Genomic DNA, 21477 nt, shown 5'->3' with positions numbered 1-21477 from the left:
GACATGGCCACAGTTAGGAAGAAGGCGTGTTCGAGACATGGCCACAGTTAGGAAGAAGGCGTGTTCGAGACATGGCCACAGTTAGGAAGAAGGCGTGTTCAAGACATGGCCACAGTTAGGAAGAAGGTGTGTTCGAGACATGGCCACAGTTAGGAAGAAGGCGTGTTCGAGACATGGCCACAGTTAGGAAGAAGGCGTCTTCGAGACATGGCCACAGTTAGGAAGAAGACGTGTTTGGGACATGGCCACAGTTAGGAAGAAGACGTGTTCGAGACATGGCCACAGTTAGGAAGAAGGCGTGTTCGAGACATGGCCACAGTTAGGAAGAAGACGTGTTCGAGACATGGCCACAGTTAGGAAGAAGGCGTCTTCAAGACATGGCCACAGTTAGGAAGAAGGCTTGTTCGAGACATGGCCACAGTTAGGAAGAAGACGTGTTCGAGACATGGCCACAGTTAGGAAGAAGGCGTGTTCGAGATATGGCCGCAGTTAGGAAGAAGACGTGTTTGAGACATGGACACAGTTAGGAAGAAGGCGTTTTCGAGACATGGCCACAATTAGGAAGAAGACGTGTTCGAGACATGGCCACAGTTAGGAAGAAGACGTGTTCGAGACATGGCCACAGTTAGGAAGAAGACATGTTCGAGACATGGCCACAGTTAGGAAGAAGACGTGTTCGAGACATGGCCACAGTTAGGAACAAGGCGTGTTCGAGACATGGCCACAGTTAGGAAGAAGGCGTGTTCAAGACATGGCCACAGTTAGGAAGAAGACGTGTTCGAGACATGGCCACAGTTAGAAAGAAGACGTGTTCGAGACACAAGTAATCGGAGAAATGAGATTCGAAACTTATTCAAAATGTGTGAGTGGTGTCAGAGCAGAGATGAAAAGTCACACGTTGCTGGAAAAAGAGAAATAATAAATTGTTTTGATATTCAGAAAAAATATGGTGTTGGAAATACCAGATATAAAGACTTTAAAAGAAAACGGGCGTCGATGGTTTTTCTTTTCTTATGTTACTTGCAATAGAGTCTACAACATGTCGGGTTCATTAAAATGTAATGACACCGTTAAAAATATACGTACAATGTTTAAATGTAACGACACCGTTAAAAATATGCCTACAATTTTTAAATATAAAGGCACTGTTAAAAATATGGGCACAACGTTAAAATGTAACGGCACTGTTAAAAATATGGACACAATGTTAAAATGTAACGGCACTGTTAAAAATATGGGCACAACGTTAAAATGTAACGACACTGTTAAAATATGGGCACAACGTTAAAATGTAACGACACTGTTAAAAATATGCGTACAATGTTAAAATGTAACGACACGGTTAAAAATATGGGCATAACGTTAAAATGTAACGACACTGTTAAAAATATGCGTACACTGTTTAAATGCAACGATACTGTTAAAAATATGGGTATAACGTTACACTACTCCAAATAAATGGAATACTTAAATGCAATAAATACGAATAAAATCCGAATAAAGTGTTATGGGATGAAGGGAAGTCATAGTCATAAAGTCCCAAACACTGGTTGACCAGGGACAGCGATTCGAAGCTACTTCCGTTATGAGTGAAATTCGTGGATCCAGCGATGGACGTTGTAAAGCTGAGGACCCAGAATCAGTTCAGCGTCCTGAGTCAGGTTTTGAATTGGCCACCGCGACGTTTCTTCAAGTCTGATGGTGGTGCTGGATCGATGACTTCACGGATGAAGTTACTTATTTGTCATCGAATGGTATAGTGGAAAACCAACGAAAATGCCTGGTAAGGATTTTTGAGTGACGTGGATCTTGCAGTGAGCGCAAACTTTACTGTTGGACGGAAACGGATATAGAGTTCCTCATCCAATCCTGGGCAACGACAGGTCTTCCTGATAGTTTAATATAGATAAATAATCGTTTTCTTTCTAAATCTTTTCGATTTAAAACTTATTAATTTATTGATATTTTTTATTAAAAAAATGTAGTCTATTAATAGACTATATTTTTTATTAAAACTTATTAATGTATTGATATTTTTTATTAAAAAAAATAGTCTATTAATAGACTATATTTCCCATCATTCCAAGCGCGACAATCAAGTCAATAAGGAACGAGAAGTCAAAAATATTAACATTGTTCAATATAATAATTTTGTTAATAAAAACTCGTCTATCTGAAACCACTATCAATAATTTCCTCACTCACTGCCTAAACCTAAACGTAAATTCCATGAACAAAGCTTCTTTCTAAGAACTGCACGTCTGTGGAACTCTTTTCCGTTTGCCTGCTTTTCAGCTGACTACAGTATGGTCGTCTTAAAGTCCAACGTAAACAAATTTTTGTTGAACCATCCTCTTAAGTAATCCAATTTACCAAATTTCTACTATTAACGATTACTACGATATGTTCCCATTGACTTCCATGCACTCATTAAACCTTATCCTTAAGTGGCCTTCGGGCCTTGATAACTGGTGACTTCTTTATAAAAAAATGTCATCGAAGTAAATGGCCTCTGTTTTGTTTCAAGAGAGAATGGATACCTCACTATAACCCTAACCCTAACCTCACTATAAGATTGCTTGCACGTGTAATAGTTAAGCAAGGTGGTGCAATCTCCACCAAAACCTCTTCTGAGTTAGCACTGCATGATTTCAAAGTGGCAAAGAAAACAAATCTACGACGACTGGAAACAATGCCGAGATAAGCAGAGAGCACATACAAAACTGGTATTCCAATATGGCCACTCATTTTAATACTGACCAGGCTTAACAATGCTTAACGTCGTTGTCAGCGTGATTATACCGTATAAAAACTTGCATTTTTAAGACAAAACAAATGTTCTGTAATTTAAGAACCTCATATTTTAGTTTATTTTTTTGCAGATGACAAAAACACGAACAGCACAAGGAGAAAATCAGGTAATAATGATAGACTTGTTGTCACTTAGACTCCAGATAATATCACAAGTTGTCCTAAAACAGTATTCTCTGATGATGGTCTGTGTGAAAATTCCTAGTGAGTAAATATATATATATATATATATATATATATATATATATATATATATATATATATATAATTATTTTTTTACTATAATAATTAAATATAAATTATATATATATTATATATATAAATTATATATATATATAGTAATGTGATATATATATATATAAATTATATATATATATAAATTATATATATATATAGTAATGTAATATATATATATATATATATATATATATATATATATATATATATATATAGTAATGTGATTGATAATTTAAAATTCAAATTAGAATTAAAAATTAAAAATCTGTTTCATAAGAAGGAACAACAACAAAGTCAATAATTTGTACGATCGTTTCGGAAACGATGTTTTATTGTGACATTAAGCCACGGACAATAATTTTGACATATAGTTTTTTTAAACAAAGTCTCCTCATCAGCAGACGTATTGGGCGTTTTTTATATGTAAAAGACACCATAAATAAACCTAGCAATTATTAAGTAAGGCAGATGTATCTTTTAATTGTTCGCCTTTCGAAAACCGTAATTATCGTCAAAGCATTCAATTGGATGTTGATTGTAGCTTATAAATGTACGAATATATATATATATATATATATATATATATATATATATATATATATATATATATATATATATAACTACTTCATTTATTCACATAAATTTAATATACGAAAGTATAGATTTATGCGTAAACTTTAAGTATTTACTTAAAAGTGCTCAATATGTAGGTAGAGCTAGTTAGTAATTTATAAAATATATATGGCGATTAAGCTACACTGAATATTCTGCGTTTCATCCAACTATAGGATTCGGCAGGCTTATGCGCGAATTCTGTGGTTGCATCTTGTTTTTATATATGTTGAGGATTTCTAGTAAGCCAATCAGCTTTCTAGTATCCACCGCGCCCCTTCCTATCAGCCAATGGGCATACATTTTATCAAACAAAGGATCTGTTTTAGAACTAGGTTAGTGGTTTTAGGTAGACGTTCTCCTTTTTATTTGTATATATACATATACCTATGTGTACACACATACATGCACATATATATATACATATATATATATATATACATATATGTGTGTGATCGTTTATGTATATTCATGCTTATTTAATTTATTTATTTGTTTATTTTCTATTGTTATTGTTAGTTTTAAAGCTATTTTGTATCGCTATCCTAGAGTAAGTTTTATTTTGTGAACACAGTTGTTTGCTATTTCTCGCCTACAGTTTAATAGATTTTGAGGTTCTTTAAAGTACAGGATAGAAAATTTTTCATAGAGGCATAATTTACATGGGTCGTCTAAATGTCTGCATGTGGTAGCTTGTCTCATTATTTTCCATTTGACTACCGGCGAATGTCCGCTTTCTTTGAGTTCCCAGTATTTATTCGCTAGTGTTGTTTTTATATGGTGTTTTTTTATTTTTGAATGTACTTTTGTGGTCATAGTATCGGGCTTTGAAATCTAAGGAAATCATGCCTATGTAATATTTCTTGTTATTCGGGTTTTCTTTCGCAAGTATTGTTGCTTGATAAACTACGCTTTTTGTTAGACATTTATTTTGAACTGGGCAAAGTGTGCGGTGTCTACAATGGCATTTATCTTGTTCGTTATTAGTATTTTTATTTATGGTATGGTTGTTCTTGTCCGGGGTTGGTTTGTTATTATTATTATTATTATTATTATTATTATTATTATTATTATTTCTGCTAGTGTTGGTTTTATTTCTGTGGGATGATTAGAGGTGTGGGATGATGAGAGAAGTAAGGAAGTCAGAACATCAAAGATGATTGGTCAAATAAAGACCGTCGTGTATCTATGGAGACAATAAGTGTACAGTTTGATGTCAGTGTGGGAACTGTACACACAATTATTCACGAGGAACTGAAGATGTGGAAGATTTGCGCAAAGTTTGTCCCAAGAGTGCCCAGAGAAGATCAGAAAGAAAGACGTTATGACCAAGATGGGCATCAAGACAGTTCCTCACCCTCCCTATAGTTTATATTTTCTCCTGTGACTTTTGGTTATTCCCTAAGCTCAAGGAAAACCTTGGAGACTGTTGTTATGGGACAATTGAGGAGATGAAGGAGGCGGTGAAGACGATCATTGACATGCTAACACAAGAGGACTTCCATAGGGCGTTCGAGAAGTTGTTTGAATGGTACAATAAGAGCATTGCAACCGGAGGAGATAACTTCGAAGGAGGAATAGTGTTTCACGTGTGTATTATCAATATATATCATAGCAATATGAAAAAGTCTGGAAACTTATTGAAGACACCTCCTATCATCATATCATATTTTTCCAGTTTACTCTCTTCGGTTGATGAAGGAGAGACCCTTCTTAATCGAGGAAACTTTTAAGTTTTATCCAATACAGATTGCTCCTTTTTTTTTGGGGGGGGGATTTTCTGTACATAAAAGATCAACTTTATGTCTTACTCTACTCTTGTAATGGGGACTATCGATAAAGCACTCCATCCAATACCAAAATGAATTTATTAAAACTTTATAAGGAAAGTTTAGTTAGCAATTAATTATTTCCTCATTGATTGAAACCCAGGAGTTAACATCTACGTGATGTTCAGATCAAAAGCCGACAACATTATATTCAAGAAGCCAGAGGAATTAGACTTTTATTTATCACATAATTCAACTGAAGAGAAAGTCACAGGTTCAAACAAGTTTATCAGTAAATTTAAGACTACGTAATATAACGAATATAACGATGCCAACGACATATATATGTATATATATATATGTAAATATATATATGTAAATATAACGATGCCAACGACATATATATGTAAATATAACGATGCCAACGACAAATATCGTTTCCAAGTTGTAGAAAATTTCAGTTCTACAACTTGTCCACCTTTTTTTAGGGGGGGGGGCTACAATAAGTTATTTTTTTCACCAAATTCGTTTTCATTCCAATAATGTAGTAATACATAGTAATATACACATATACATACATAGTGATATAGACATATACATACATAGTGATATACACATATACATACATAGTAATATACACATATACATACATAGTAATATACACATATACATACATAGTGATATACACATATACATACATAGTAATATACACATATACATACATAGTCATATACACATATACATACATAGTAATATACACATATACATACATAGTAATATACACATATACATACATAGTAATATACACATATACATACATAGTGATATACACATATACATACATAGTGATATACACATATACATACATAGTGATATACACATATACATACATAGTGATATATACATATACATACATAGTAATATACACATATACATACATAGTGATATACACATATACATACATAGTGATATACACATATACATACATAGTGATATATACATATACATACATAGTGATATATACATATACATACATAGTGATATATACATATACATACATAGTAATATACACATATACATACATAGTAATATACACATATACATACATAGTGATATACACATATACATACATAGTGATATACACATATACATACATAGTGATATATACATATACATACATAGTGATATACACATATACATACATAGTAATATACACATATACATACATAGTGATATACACATATACATACATAGTGATATATACATATACATACATAGTGATATACACATATACATACATAGTAATATACACATATACATACATAGTGATATACACATATACATACATAGTGATATATACATATACATACATAGTAATATACACATATACATACATAGTAATATACACATATACATACATAGTAATATACACATATACATACATAGTAATATACACATATACATACATAGTGATATACACATATACATACATAGTGATATATATACATGCATAGTAATATACACATATACATACATAGTAATATACACATATACATACATAGTAATATACACATATACGTAGATATCCCCGACAAACCTGCTTAACAATAAAATCACACTCCTTCCCTGTTGAGGTCCCTAAAAGCCAGAAAGCTTTCTACTCTAATAGTGTTGTATAGCAGGGGGGTTCATATTGGGGATCATATATCGAGAGATGACGGGGACATATAACGGGTACATGTAATACAGGGTTGACGATGATGAGAGAGACATTTATAACAGAGTGAGAGGATGATGAGAATTCATTATTGAATTAATGTGTATTAATGTTCTCTTACATCAGAGGGGGAGAATCATTATCTATGATGGAGGAGGGGGGGGTATATTAATTGGAAGGGGGTTATAGATGGACAAAAATCATAGGCCTGCAGTATTAATGTTTGAGTCCCTCAGGGGTCAATCCTGGGTCCAACTCTCTTCCTGATCTACATCAATGACCTCCCTAAACACATACTTAAATCATTCGTTGACATCTATGCTGATGACACGACCATCTACAGCAACACATCAAAGGCTGTAAATGACAAAGTTCTCTCTGATTCTCTCTCCTCTGATCTCGAGCGCGTGGTTCAGTGGGGGAAGATGTGGCTGGTTACCTTTAATGCATCCAAAACCAAACTCCTATCCTTACATCATCAACGCTCTGATCCCCATCTGGCATCAATTGTGTTGGATGGCTCTCGTCTGGGTGAGGCCTCGTGTTTTGACAAGCTTCTGGGTTTGACCTTTACTCCTGATTTGAAATGGAACACTTACATCAAGTCTGTTGCCAAGGTCGCTGGAAAGATGGTGGGATCCTTCTACCGCTCCAGAAGATATCTCACTACTGATGCAATTCTCTATCTATATAAAAGCCAAGTACGTCCAAGGATGGAATACTGTTGCCATATCTGGGCAGGAGCTGCTAAAAACAGCCTATCCTACCTTGACAAAGTACAAAATAGACTTCGTGGCTTAGTGGGGGATGCCCTTTTCTCTACCCTGCAACCTCTCTCCCACAGAAGAGACGTTGCGAGCCTGTTTTATCGTTATTTCCATGGCAGATGCTCGTCTGAACTCCAATCTCTGGTCCCCCCTCGCCAATCTTTCACGAAAAACACCCATCTAGCTGAATCCATTGTGAAAAATTTCCCCCACTCTATATCTGTGCCTAAATCAAAACGCGGATTCCATGAAAAAAGCTTCTTTCTTAGAACTGCACGCCTGTGGAACTTTGTTCCGTCTGCCTGCTTCCCTCCGGACTACAACTTGGATGTCTTTAAGTCCACTGTTAACAAATTCCTAATGAACCGCCCCTTTAAGTAAACACTTCAGCAAATCTCCTAACGTAATGTACTTGCAATAACCCTTATCCCTGAGTGGCTTCCGGGCCTTGATAAGTGGTGATCACTATGTAAAAAAAAAAAAAATACAAAGTTCATATTAAGATGATTAACATGTTACCTTCAATTGTTGAATGACGACACGAAGACAAAACAGTTACAAAAATCGATGATGTTCATTATTTCATTTGACCGGTAGAAATGATGATGACGTCAGAAATTCAAATTCGTTTCTACATGGTTAAATGTTCTCCCTTCGCTTCTAAAGGGACCCTCCTCTGATCATGTAACTCTTTCCGACTGCCTTTGCTGGCTGCTCGAACCTGTCTGCTTGACTGTCTTGATCTGACTAAAAACTAGCTCCTATATTGAGAATTCCCTTTTGCTATGACGTCAGATGTGTGGTTCCAAAACGTGACCAACTCACGTAGCTAAGCACCGTTTCCAAAACACACTTCTGCAAACAAGGAATTCTCAATTAACCTATTTTTTTTACAATATATTTTTAATTTGTATTGTTCATTATTTTTAGCTGACCTTTTTAATTCAGTTTTCATAAAAGAATGAACAAATAATTTTTTTACAAAACAAACAATATCGAACTATGTTATATAGAATTTAACAATAGCGAAATTCTAACATTCCAAATTCTAAATCTATTTCTGAACCTGGCTCACAAGGTTCGAATCTCGGCTTATCCTAATCTCATTTTCCACTTATTTAACGTTCTTATTTACAGGAAAAGGGGACAGCCGTTTTTCCTGTAACAATAGTTTCTTCCCTCGAACTTTGAAATTCCAGTGTGTCAGCGTGATTATGCCATACATGCAACTGTTGTATATCAGTGGAATTATTGTTAGTCGGCAAGGAAAAAACAAACAAAGTATAACTTTGTGTCCACTGTTATGTAAAATGAACTTTGTGTGTGTGTGTGTGTTTGTGTGTGTGTGTGTGTGAGTTCTTTCCCTATAGACTCCGATACGAATGTACTTTATGTATCTGGCAGCGTTCTTAGATAGGTTTTGTTATCGGAATATAGTCAATAAGTATCGAAAATCGAAAAATTCTATGAAAGAAGGAATTAACGATTTTGACCAAAGTTAACACCTTACACAGCCTAACATCACAAATCCATTTGAGGAGTTTTATTACCACACAAGTAGAAAGGCCGGCACACACAACCAACAGTAGGTTATTTAATATGGCAAGGGCACGTTCGAAATGAATGTTTCTGTTTAAAGCACAATTGTACCATGGTACTTGGCTTTTCCATTTTAAACTTTAATTAAAGCCATTAGCACCGTACAAGCAGAAAGAACTGGCATACAAAATCTACAGTAAGTTCTTTGATATGATAGTGGCGCGCTCGAAATAAATATTCTGTTTAGAGCACACTTGAAACATGACTTTTGCATGTTAAACTTTAATTCAAATTTTTATATAAAAATACATTTATAAAATCAACAGTAGGTTCTCTACAGTGCAATGTAGACTACAATGTATTGTGGAGAAAATTACTGCAGAGGGGAGGCATGTGAAGCTTAATTGATGGCACCGCGATGGATCTCTTATTAGAGCAGTCAATCAATCGATTTGATTGAAAAATGGTCAATTTCACTGATTTCGATGACAATAAAAAATATGGGAGTGTGAAGCATTCGTTGATTATCCTTCGATTCCGGGCAACGTCGGGTTTCCCTGGTAGTATAAAATAATTAAAACGTATTTCTGTATTTGCACGCATACCGAGTACAGTTTTTCCAGACACCATTAACGGTCCTGGATATGACCTTAAAGTATACCCGATGGTGAGGCCCCAGTTTGCAGGCCTTAGGGAGTGTGGAGCCACCCTTTAATTGCCATTGCTCCCAGGTCCACTCTGACCTGTTAGGGTCCCAACTATGGGTTAAATAGAATATGACTTAAAAAACAAATATACTATATTAAAAAATCGTTCTACAAAATCACCAGATTCGGCATTTAATAACCTGAAAAGGGTTGATATGCCGTAAAACAAAACAACCAACCAACCAAGACACCATTCGTTGTTAATGGTGTCTTCAACTTAAAGTTTAGTAAAAAGAAATGTTACAATTAATATCACAAGTTGATTTGTGAATTACACTGAATTAATCCTCACACATTTGTCTTCTGGTTCTCTTAAGTATGGCTACATTTCTCATGCAAATTGATGAGAACCAGATAAGAATAGGGAAATGAGAGACCTACATTTTATACGATGAATTCACAATGAACACAGCTTCCGTTAAACCATAACCGTCGTCGTAAAATACGTTTAAATATGATACATTATTTTATTATTAAATTTTCACCTCTGACAAGGCCATTTTGAAGTAGGGGGCTACTATCGGAGATATAAGTTGCAGGGATACTATGTATGGAGTTGAGCAGCAAGATGTCTGTTCACATTACACTTGAACTTCTGCATGTCAGTACAGTTGGGAAAGCAGAATCCCGGAAGGGAGTTCCAAAGTCTAGCAGTTCTGGGGAAGAAACTATTGGAGTAGAAGGCTTTTATTGTGTAGGTGTGGGATTTAGCTGCTTGTCGGATTTGTCGAAGGTATTTACGTCGAGGGGGTAAAAGTGCTTGTAGTTCGTCAGAGCTTTCACCATTAAAATACTTATAGAACAGGCAGAGGGATGCAACATTTCGTCGATGGGACAGAGGTCGAAGCTTAGATGACAGTTCAGGACCTATCAGGTTGGCGACTCTCTTTTGAACCCTGTCCAGGAGTGAGAGACAAGTAGCAGATGCACCAACCCAAATATGAGAACAATACTCCATACATGGGCGAATGATGGCTTTATAGAGGTATAGGATGCTTTCAGGGGTAAGTAGCTTTCTGGCACGGTAGAGAGAGCCCACCTCCTTCACAGCAGCCTTGGCAATGCTCTCAATGTATCTGTTCCATGTGAACGTTAGACCGAAGAGTTTAAAACAAGTACTTTCAAGTAATGTGTTCTTGGCCATTGCTATTGGTGGTAGAGAAGGTTTCTCGTAATTATTGGAGGAAACAAGCTTAGTCTTGGCCGCATTGAATGTGACCATCCATTTTTATCCCCATTCCACTACAGATTGGAGGTCATCCTCTAGTGTTTCTACTATTTCCCTAGATATGTGTTCATTTGTTTTCCTGTCGTGCCTGTTATAGAGCGTGATGTCATCAGCAAATATACCCATCTCACAGACAATTTTGTCCAAATTTTCTAGGGTAACAGGGGGAAATATGAGCACAAATCATCTAAAAAAAATCTGAATCAAATGTTAAAATAAAACGTATCATAGTTTTCTTTACTTACGTGTTATGAATATTCACCACTTGTCGGAATAAAAAGCCATAAGAAATATTTTATTTTGATTTTTTTATTGGCACATACACGTAATTCTGATTTGGTAGATTTTGAGGGGCATTAAGCACCTGCCTTGAGGATATTAGGCACACACCTTATTGAGTACAAATATCGCACAGCCCCTTCTCATCTTCTGTATCTTCAAGGCTCCCAGTGATGTCTACATTTGGCATGATACCAGAGGCTTCAAACGTCTCACTGTATCCAGTTATCACGACCAGCTTGTCCACACCGTTCACATTCAGTGTCACCTGATGAGTCAGAGTCCGTCGGGCTACGTGATCCTGGGTACTTTGTGTCCTTTTGGGTGGTTTTGCACCTGCTCTTTCCCTTACCCCTACCTCTGCCTTGTCCTCGCCCCCTCTTTGCAAGCTTTTCCTCCCTTAAACTCTGTAAGACTTTCGCCATAGTGAAAGCATTGAATTCTGGCCGATCTTCCTCTTCCTGTATTAGAGAAATGAGTCTTTAGCTGCTTAAGGAAAAAAGTCCCTAATAGACAAAGAGGAGGATGAAACACCATGGACATGAGATAACACTCCAGCAGTTGGGGCAGTTGGAGGAAAGGTCGATAAAGGGGCGGCAGATGGTGTTCCTAATGAAGGGGCAGTAGATGGTGGGGGAGCTGACTGAGTTCCTGATGAAGGAGAAGCAGGCAAGTGGTCTGAAAGAGTGCCAGACTGGGGTTTAGAGGAAGAGGCGAACGGTGGTCATGGTGTGTTCACTTGCAGCCGATCAATCACACTGAAAGCTTGGGGATTGAACGGGCAAATCCCTGTTGAACTGAAGCCTGCTTTGATAGTCTCAGACTCAAAAGACTCTTCAAACAGTTTCTTTAACTGGCTGGGAAAGCCTTTCTTTCCCACTGGTCCCCTGTGTGTTCTGGCAAGCTAACAACAATTGTTGCCATTTCACAGGCCGGAACACTGCACGATCAAATGTTTGCAGCAGATGAGTGAGGTGGACCGGAAGTCGCAATAGAATGACATTGTTCTCCTTTGCTTTTTGAACCAAAGCGTATGAAAGATGGGAAAAATGGCCATCAAATATCAAGACGGTGGTTTATCACTGACATCTCTTGTGTTGACCAGGAACAGCTTGGTGAACCAGTCGAGAAATTGTGGGTCCTCCATCTACCCTTTCTCACTGGTAGAGTAACATGCTCCGTCAGGACCACCTGTGCACCATGCTTCGTAGAGGTTTTTGCCCTTGTACACAATGTACGGAGGAAGAACTTTTCCACTGGCAGAACCAGAACAGTTCCCAGTTATCTGTTCTCTGCCAGATCCACCAATGTGCTGGTTCGCTCTTTTTGATCCTTTTGCAGCCAAAACGACTTGGGAGTTGGGGTCAGTAACAAATCCACTTTCATCTGCGTTACAGATTTGGCATGGCATGTCCTTCGCACCAGCAGTGGTTAAGATATTGTCCAAGAGTTCAAACCAATGTTCAATTACTTTTGGACACTCTGCTGCAGCTATTGAGAAACTGAGGTGTTCTGTCTTCCTTGGTGTGATATCAGGATGGTGAGAAAGAAATCTGTCAATCCAGTCCCGACCAGGTCGTCCGTTTTTGAAGGGAGTGTCGAGTTTCATTGTGTACATAAAGTCTTGAACTTTGTCTTTTACTTGCTCTGATGAGAAGCCCCAGTCCCATCCAGACATTAGTTTGATGCACTCTATCAGTTCGGTTTCAAGGGTGGGAGACAGTGCCGTCTTTCTGCCAACATGGGCATGCACAGGGATTTCACCTTTGGTTCGGCGATTTCTTGTTCACACCAAATTGTTTTGATGCTCGGTTGGCAGACATATGTCCATTCATGACTGCGTTATATGCGTCATTCATTGCTTGACTGCTGCTGAAGTTCACTCGCCCACAATTTTTCTTTTTCTTGTATGTTAACACCATTCTATGAAAACATAAAATGTGGGGGCATTAAGCAGCAAGTATAAACAATGGACACATTTATTAAATTTGAATGCCAATCAAATAAATAAATGGTAATATGCAAGTTTATACATAATCAAACCAGTTTTGTGGCTGAAATATCATTTGTATTGCTACTTTTTTTAATCAAAATATCAATGTATATGATTATTATGTATTCTAATTCTTGGGCATTAAGCACCTGTAGGAATTCAGCCTCATAACACACTATTGTGGTATTTCCCTTCATTTAAAAGTACCTTATACGAAAATACAGATCAAATTTCATCATGTAAGCTAGGCACTGTTCCATTGATCACATTAATAAATCTCAATATTCTTCTGGAGCTGATCAGCATTCATGATGACAAGGAAAAAAATAAAATAATCTGAGAATGTATCATGTAAATTATGAAAGAATTACTTACTTCAATTAAATATTGGTTTGGTTCACAATGGAGAAGCTTGGAACTTGTAAGATTTTGGCGAAAACAGAAGTTTTGCTGAAGGACTGTCACAGGCAAAAAAGTTTGTGTTCAGGTTTCAATATGGCCGCTGAATGATTAAAACCATGTGGTGCAAACTTCCACTTGTAATTTCGGTTTGAACTTACCTCTCTTGAATGAAGCAACTGAAATAGAGACTTCTGATTGGCTTAAACTAAAAAACTAGTTGGGTTTGTTGCCCCAAGATTTATAAGTTGTGGAAAAGAGCGCTCTTGGAGTATCCCTCAAGTAATGGGGCCTATTGCCCCCCCCCCTGTTACCCTTCATATTATTATAGAATCGTGATTTCAAAAGCAAAAAAAAAATTATTTAGGTGCTATCAGCTAGAATCGAAACTGAAATCAAAACTTTATCATTCAAAGCTAGTGACGTTATCACTGTATCAATGTGACACACATATGAACTGATTAAAAATAAACTAAGATAAATGTACAAAATGTGTAACGATTTTTTCATTTTGACCTCTTAAAAATTATTTTAACTATTTTAACTATTTTAATTATTTTAACAAGCTAAAGACCCATAAAAGAACAGTCCGTAGAAAATCCAATAATTTGAAGCCCTTAGCGCCGGTCTGTGACTTTTAGTTTCGGGTAGAGTTTGAAAATATGGAGACAAACATACATACAAACATACATACATACATACATGATGATGATGATGATTGCAACGTCTTGTCAGACGAGTGCCACTCCCCCAGACATTTAAAATCCATGAGCCCAAACGTCTGAGGGAGTATCTATACAAATATGATGTTACAGTCTTAGCTTTGTACAACAGCTAAGTCTCTCTCTCGGTTCAAAATGTTGAAATCTAGCAACAAGCAAGAGCAAGATAGCCAGCAACAAATTAAAGTGCAGACCAGCTTAATGCGGGTACTGGTCTTCCGATTTATGGTTTTTTAAATCAGAAATTTCCTTCTCCTAGAAAGGTTGCCTTCACCACGGCTTACGGGAGCCCTCTCTACCCCAATACACATATACACACACACAAATATACACGGTGCTAGTTGACTGTTGACCCAGAAAAAGAGTTCATTCGCCCTTTGGAAAGTCTTGTTTTTAATCCTTCAGGGAAACTAGCCGCCCTCCTCACCAAACAAGTCTGGTGGGGGAACCAGTTTAGTCGCCGGTGATCCGACCATGAGGCAGGTAGTACTGGGTTACATGGTACCAGTAGCATATGACATGACCTGACATAAACATACATACATACATACATACATGCATACATACATAGTGAGTTTTCATAAATTAGATTATACTAAAACTGTCGCAATGTCACGATGTCACGATGTCATGATGTCGCAATGTCAGGATGTCACAATGTCGCGATGTCACAATGTCACAATGTCACGATGTCACGATGTCACGATGTCACAATGTCACAATGTCACGATGTCACAATGTCACGGTGTCACAATGTCGCGATGTCACGATGTCATGATGTCACAATGTCACGATCTCACGATGTCAAAATGTCACGATGTCGCAATGTCACAATGTCACGATGTCGCGATGATTGTTTATTTGTCACAATGTCGCGATGTCACGATGTCACAATGTCGCGATGTCACAATGTCACAATGTCACGATGTCGCGATGATTGTTTATTTGTCGCAATGTTGCAATGTCACGATGTCACAATGTCACGATGTCACAATGTCACGATGTCACGATGTTACGATGTCACAATGTCACAATGTCACGATGTCACAATGTCACGATGTCACAATGTCACGATGTCACAATGTCGTGATGATTGTTTATTTGTCACGATGTCACGATGTCACGATGTCATGATGTCAAATTTTAATGCTATGACGTCATTTCTCGCAAACTTTTCATGCTCAAATAAAGTCGATAAATTTTGTGTGAATTTATTTTCGTGTTATACGAAAAACAAACTTTTTTTTTTTACGGATTTAGTTTTAGAGCGATCTTTTCATAGCATTTCATGTTGCATTTCTGTGCCGATTTTACAAGTACTCTAATGGAATATGCTCTGATGGTCTCATAGCACTTGTGCCCCCTCGACGTACATACCTTGACCAACTTGACAAGCAGCAAAATCCCACCTCTTCACTGTTGAGGTCCTTAAATACCGGAAAGACTTCTACTCTAATAGTTTCTTCCTTCAAATTACTAAATTTTGGAATTCCCTCCTTGTTTCCTGCTTCCTTAACTGTACTAACATGTAGAAGTTTAAACATGTACTGACATCTCGCTACTCAACTCCCTACAGTTCCCTATTCGACACAATCATAACTAATAGTCCCTTATATTCTAAGTGGCAACATGCTTTGTTTGGGATGAAAAAGAGTATCCAAAAAGTTATCGTCATTTTCTTCCAACATTCATTTGGCAGTGTTCTTTGATAGGTTTTGTATTGAAATGCCTTCGATAAGTATCGATAATCGATAAGTATCGATAATCAATAAGTATCGATAATTGATAAGTATCGATAATCGAAAACATCCGATGAAAGAAGGGACAGTCGAGCTTGACCAAAGTAAACATCTTAACATCACACGTGCATTTGAGAAGCTTCATTTCAGCACAATCAGAAAGGCCCGGCATATAAAATCAACAGTAACTTCCTTGATATAACAAAGACGGGTTGGAAATGAGTGTTTCTTGTTTAGACCACAATTGAACCATGATACTTGACTTTTGAATTTTAAACTTTTATTCAATCCATTATATATACAAGAATAAAAAAGCATTGGAAATGCAAAAGGATATAGGGATGGTATGCCAAAAAGTATACAAACAAGATAGCTATGAATGGCTAGGCACATGGAAATAGAATTGCATCCAAAGTATAGCCCTATAGCTTTTCTCCAATCTTCATTCCGTGCCATCATTACGGTTGTAAAAAGCTATAGGGCTATACTTTGGATGCAATTCTATTTCCATGTGCCTAGCCATTCATAGCTATCTTGTTTGTATACTTTTTGGCATACCATCCCTATATCCTTTTGCATTACCAATGCTTTTTTATTCTTGTTAATTAGTATTTTTACTTACAGTCTTATTTTTAAACTTACATTCATGATAGTATTGTCTTTTTTAGGAGGCGGAAATGAGCCGCCTCCATTAGTAGCAGGTCGCTTCCTGCTGGGTTTTAGGTCTTTTTATAATAGTTTGTGCATGAGGCAGCTTTTTTCCCCTTGGGATCCCTGTTATACCGTGCTTTTGAGTCAGCACGTGAGGCAGCCTTCTTTTTTCTGGTTCTTTATTATAAAGAGCATGTGAGGCAGCTTTTTTCCCCTCGGAATCCCTGTTATACCGTGCTTTTGAGTCAGCACGTGAGGCAGCCTTCTTTTTTCTGGTTCTTTGTTATAAAGAGCACGTGAGGCAGCTTTTTTTCCCTCGGAATCCCTGTTATACCGTGCTTTTGAGTCAGCATGTGAGGCAGCCTTCTTTTTTCTGGTTCTTTGTTATGAAGAGCACGTGAAGCAGCCTTCTTTTTTTCTGGTTCTTTGTTATAAAGAGCACGTGAGGCAGCCTTCTTTTTTCTGGTTCTTTGTTATAAAGAGCACGTGAGGCAGTTTTTTTTGCCCTCGGGATCCCTGTTATACCGTGCTTTTGAGTCAGCACGTGAGGCAGCCTTCTTTGCCTCAGGATTTGCATGATACTTAATTTTTATTATTTCAGCATTTTTCTGATAGTATTCTTTTTGCTCAGATAATACCTTGACTTTGTTTTTTTCATAGTCTATATTTCTCTGAGCTGTTTTACTACGTGCTGACTTTGGCATTTTTTATTAAATGTAAACATATAACACTTATGTCTATCTTACTATAATATCACTTATCTTATAGCAAGACAACTCTCGTAGAATTGAGATACTGCCCCGTCACCAATAGTTAAAGTGTGGAAAGGTATATACACCAATAGTGTAGTTGTTATCTTTATATGAAGTCCTAATCAGTGACAGTGTGAGGTTACTTGGTTAATTTATTGTAGTTTATTTTAGAAAACTTACTTGTTTTTATTAGTAGATTGTGTATAGTAGCCACAATATCTAGTTATTTTTGTGGTTAGGGCTTGGATTTTGATTCTTTTTGGTCAGCTTCCAGTGAGTTCTTAGAAGATGACTTTCTTGCAGTTTCTTTTGCGGTTAATTTAACTTATTTCATTTGGCGTTTGGTGAGTTCTTAGAAGAACTGGTCTGATCTACTTTTCTTAGCGAGCGAAGAGATTCAGCTGCATTTAACAATGGTTGCTATAGTGTATTTTGCGCATGCGTGAGAATTTCAAGTTTCCTCCTTATTTTTCAATAGTTTGACAGTAGTCATGTGTCTTTCTGCCAAGAGCGACAGACGTCAGTGTTAGCCGTGATCGTCTAGAGGTTAGGACCCCACGTTGTGGCCGTGCTAACCTAGGTTCGAATCCTGGTCACAGCATTGACATTTTGTACATATTTTACAGTCCAAAATCTGAAGAATTATTTGTTTTTATAACATTGTTTTTTGACGTCGTACTTGCTGATAGGTTACTCTTATAACAATTTTGATCAACTGAGATAAAGATTTCGTGGTTTCATTAACGCTGGTGGGTTACTGTTTAAAGAAAAAACCTTAACGTTCACCTCAAATATTCAGCGTGCAAGAAATATAGGCCACTGGCAAACTGGAACGTCTGTGAGCATCCGGTGTATTATTTGGAGCTGTCCCTTTTGAGAGAAGTTCCGTGTTCGAAGTGGTCTGTCTACATTGGGTATATAGTGTTTAAAACTTGTTATTACACGTAATCTTATTTAATTATGGAGTTAGCTAAAAAGCGATGGGTCACTGCACTTCTCCGTGTAAAGAGCAGTCGATTGATGCTTGAACTGTTGTCAGAGACCGTTCGTACATCGAGATACATCGTCTCAAAAGAAAGAAGAAAGAAGAAGAAGAAAGAAGAAAGAAGAACAATTGGCCATTTTTGTACCCCTTTTTTTTTTTGCTCTCTTTTGACATTTTAACCGACGTTCTGACACTCGCTGGATTCGTAAGACGCTTCTCTGTAAGAATATGTGCTTTTTGAAACTTATAATTTGATTTTAGTTGAGATTTGGATAGTTTTGTTTTGTAGGCGTATATAGGCGTGTACGGGCCATCCCTATATAGAGAGTGCTACCGTCTCTCTGATAAAAATAATTACATAAAATCAACGGTAGGTTCTCTACAGTGCAATGTAGACTACAATGTTTTGTGAACTAAGTCACTGTGGGGAGGCACGCGAAGCTTCCTCGAAGTGCACTGCGTAGTCCCTAATTAGAACAATCAATCAATCGATTTGATTGAAAAAAATGGTCGATTTCACTGATTTCACTGATTTCGATGACAGTAAAAATATGGGAGTGTGAAACATTCGTTGATCATCATTTAATCCTGGGCAACAACAATATATATATAACTATTAGGATCCGATGTCAGGGATTGAATACTGATCATATATATATATATATATATATATATATATATATATATATATATATATATATATAGTACTGGTCAAGGTGAAAATGTTTGTTTTTTAAAAATAATTATTAGATCAGAGTTAAGGTTTCGAATGAAGCAGATTTTTTTCCATCATATTTTCCCTTTTGGCAATGGTTTCAACCATTTGTTTGATTAAAAATTCGATAATATGCATAAACGCTTACTTTCTTAAGTGGTCTTATGATTTTGACCAGGACTGTATATATATAATTATTTCCACAACCAGACAACGTCGCAGCCTACAAGAGCCATCAAAGTCAACAAACCGGAAGTCCAAGACTCGAGCTTCATCCTCATCTGGACTCATCAGTTAGACACATCCGAACTCGGGATTCGAACCCGAGCCTCTTACATGCGAGGCACTCTACCAATTGAGCAAAGGATGTGATTGTAGCGACCATCTACAACCCAAGCCGATATCTCACGAAAAGGAATTTTATACTCGCTAAGGATGTCGTCACGACAAGCTTACCTAACGATCAATAAGCAATAGAAACTTCAGAACGTTGTCTGGCTGTCGAAATAATTATATATTCTCTTACACTCTGAAGGATATATATATATATATATATATACAGTTATTCTTACATATAGTAATGTATGTGTATATCTATTTATCAGTTGGGCGGTTGAAACATCGGAAGAAAAAACACCGTTTGCGGTCATCAAAACAAAAGAAGGAATCAGAAGGCAAAGAAAACGATGAAGAATCGCAGGTGAGTCGACTTTGTGTCAAGTCTTTAAAATGACAAGTTTCTATATTTCGTGATATTCTTTCCTATCTGTGCAACACGATACTTATTTGATCCGACAGATTATCCGAAAGACGGTAGCTCACCACCTCGACAGTTTCATTCTGTAAACGACATTAAGTAGTAATTCATTTCCTTTCCTTCTCTCTCTCTCTCTTTGTAGACTATGGTCCTCCTTTTTCCAAACTTTCACAAAAAACACTCGACTAGCTACAGCCAATATCAATAATTTTCCCCATTATCCATCTGGGCCTAAATCTAAACGCAGATTCCATGGACACAGTTTATTTCCTAGAACTGTCCGCATGTAGAACACTATTTCATTGGTTTGCTTACTGACTGATTACAATATCGTAGCCTTCAAGTCCAATGTAAACAAGTTCTTGTTGAGCTGTTCCCTTAAATAATTCAAATTCTACCCAATATACACCATTAATGATTGCTAAATTACCAAAGTATCTTCCAATGGCCTTCGGGTCTTGTTAATTGGTGAATCCTTTGTAAAAAAAAAAAAATTAAAAAAGGGCTTTTTTCGTTAAATCGTATTAATAAAAGAACAACACAAATTCACTTCGATTTTATTTTTTATGCACATTTACATTACGTTTCTGCAAAGGGTCCGTGGCGCAGTGGTTAAGGTACTTGAAAAAATAATTGTAAAAGTAATATTCTCCTGAAGGTTCAATTCTCAGCGTGGGCGATCGAAAAAAAAAAAAAAATTGCGAATCACCTAGGACTTCTATCCAGTCATGACTGGCGTAACGAGAACTGAATAAAGGGTTCCGTTCAAAATACCGTCCAAATTCCCGAGTTCGACAGAAACATTACCGAGTCGACAAGACACGCCCGGAGAAGGTCGGAGGTTACATCGACCAAAACGTGGTGTAAATGACACTTAAGATGAGAACAGTAGTTCGATGAATTCTCATAATAGACCCATTAATATGTATAATAATCCATCCCCCATGGGGGAGGGTAACTATCTAAGAAAACAACAGTCATGTTAATTGTCAATTCAGTGAAAAGAGAAATCTTCTCTGCTCATTTAACGCGTCATACTATGTGTGTGTTCTTTTCAATAACGAAATTCACTTGGGTTTGAACAATTTACTTCATTCT

The 21477-nt window shown here is 36.8% G+C and overlaps 1 protein-coding gene across 1 annotated transcript in view; it reads left to right on the top strand.

Annotated features, from left to right (window-relative positions):
• The window catches only part of LOC145282885 (uncharacterized), a 102654-nt gene that overhangs the window by 13799 nt on the left and 67378 nt on the right, over window positions 1-21477 (top strand). Inside the window, exons 4-5 of the mRNA XM_080132260.1 lie at window positions 2883-2918; window positions 20228-20322. Coding sequence (XP_079988386.1) covers window positions 2883-2918; window positions 20228-20322 — 131 coding nt within the window. The remainder of the gene's footprint in view (window positions 1-2882; window positions 2919-20227; window positions 20323-21477) is intronic.

This window comes from Euprymna scolopes, chromosome 1 (genome assembly GCF_053919585.1).
Source record: "Euprymna scolopes isolate OS-2025 chromosome 1, ASM5391958v1, whole genome shotgun sequence".
Classification (NCBI taxonomy): domain Eukaryota; kingdom Metazoa; phylum Mollusca; class Cephalopoda; order Sepiida; family Sepiolidae; genus Euprymna; species Euprymna scolopes.
The sequence above is the reverse complement of the archived record's forward strand: the minus strand, read 5'-3'. Positions and strand labels throughout refer to the sequence as shown.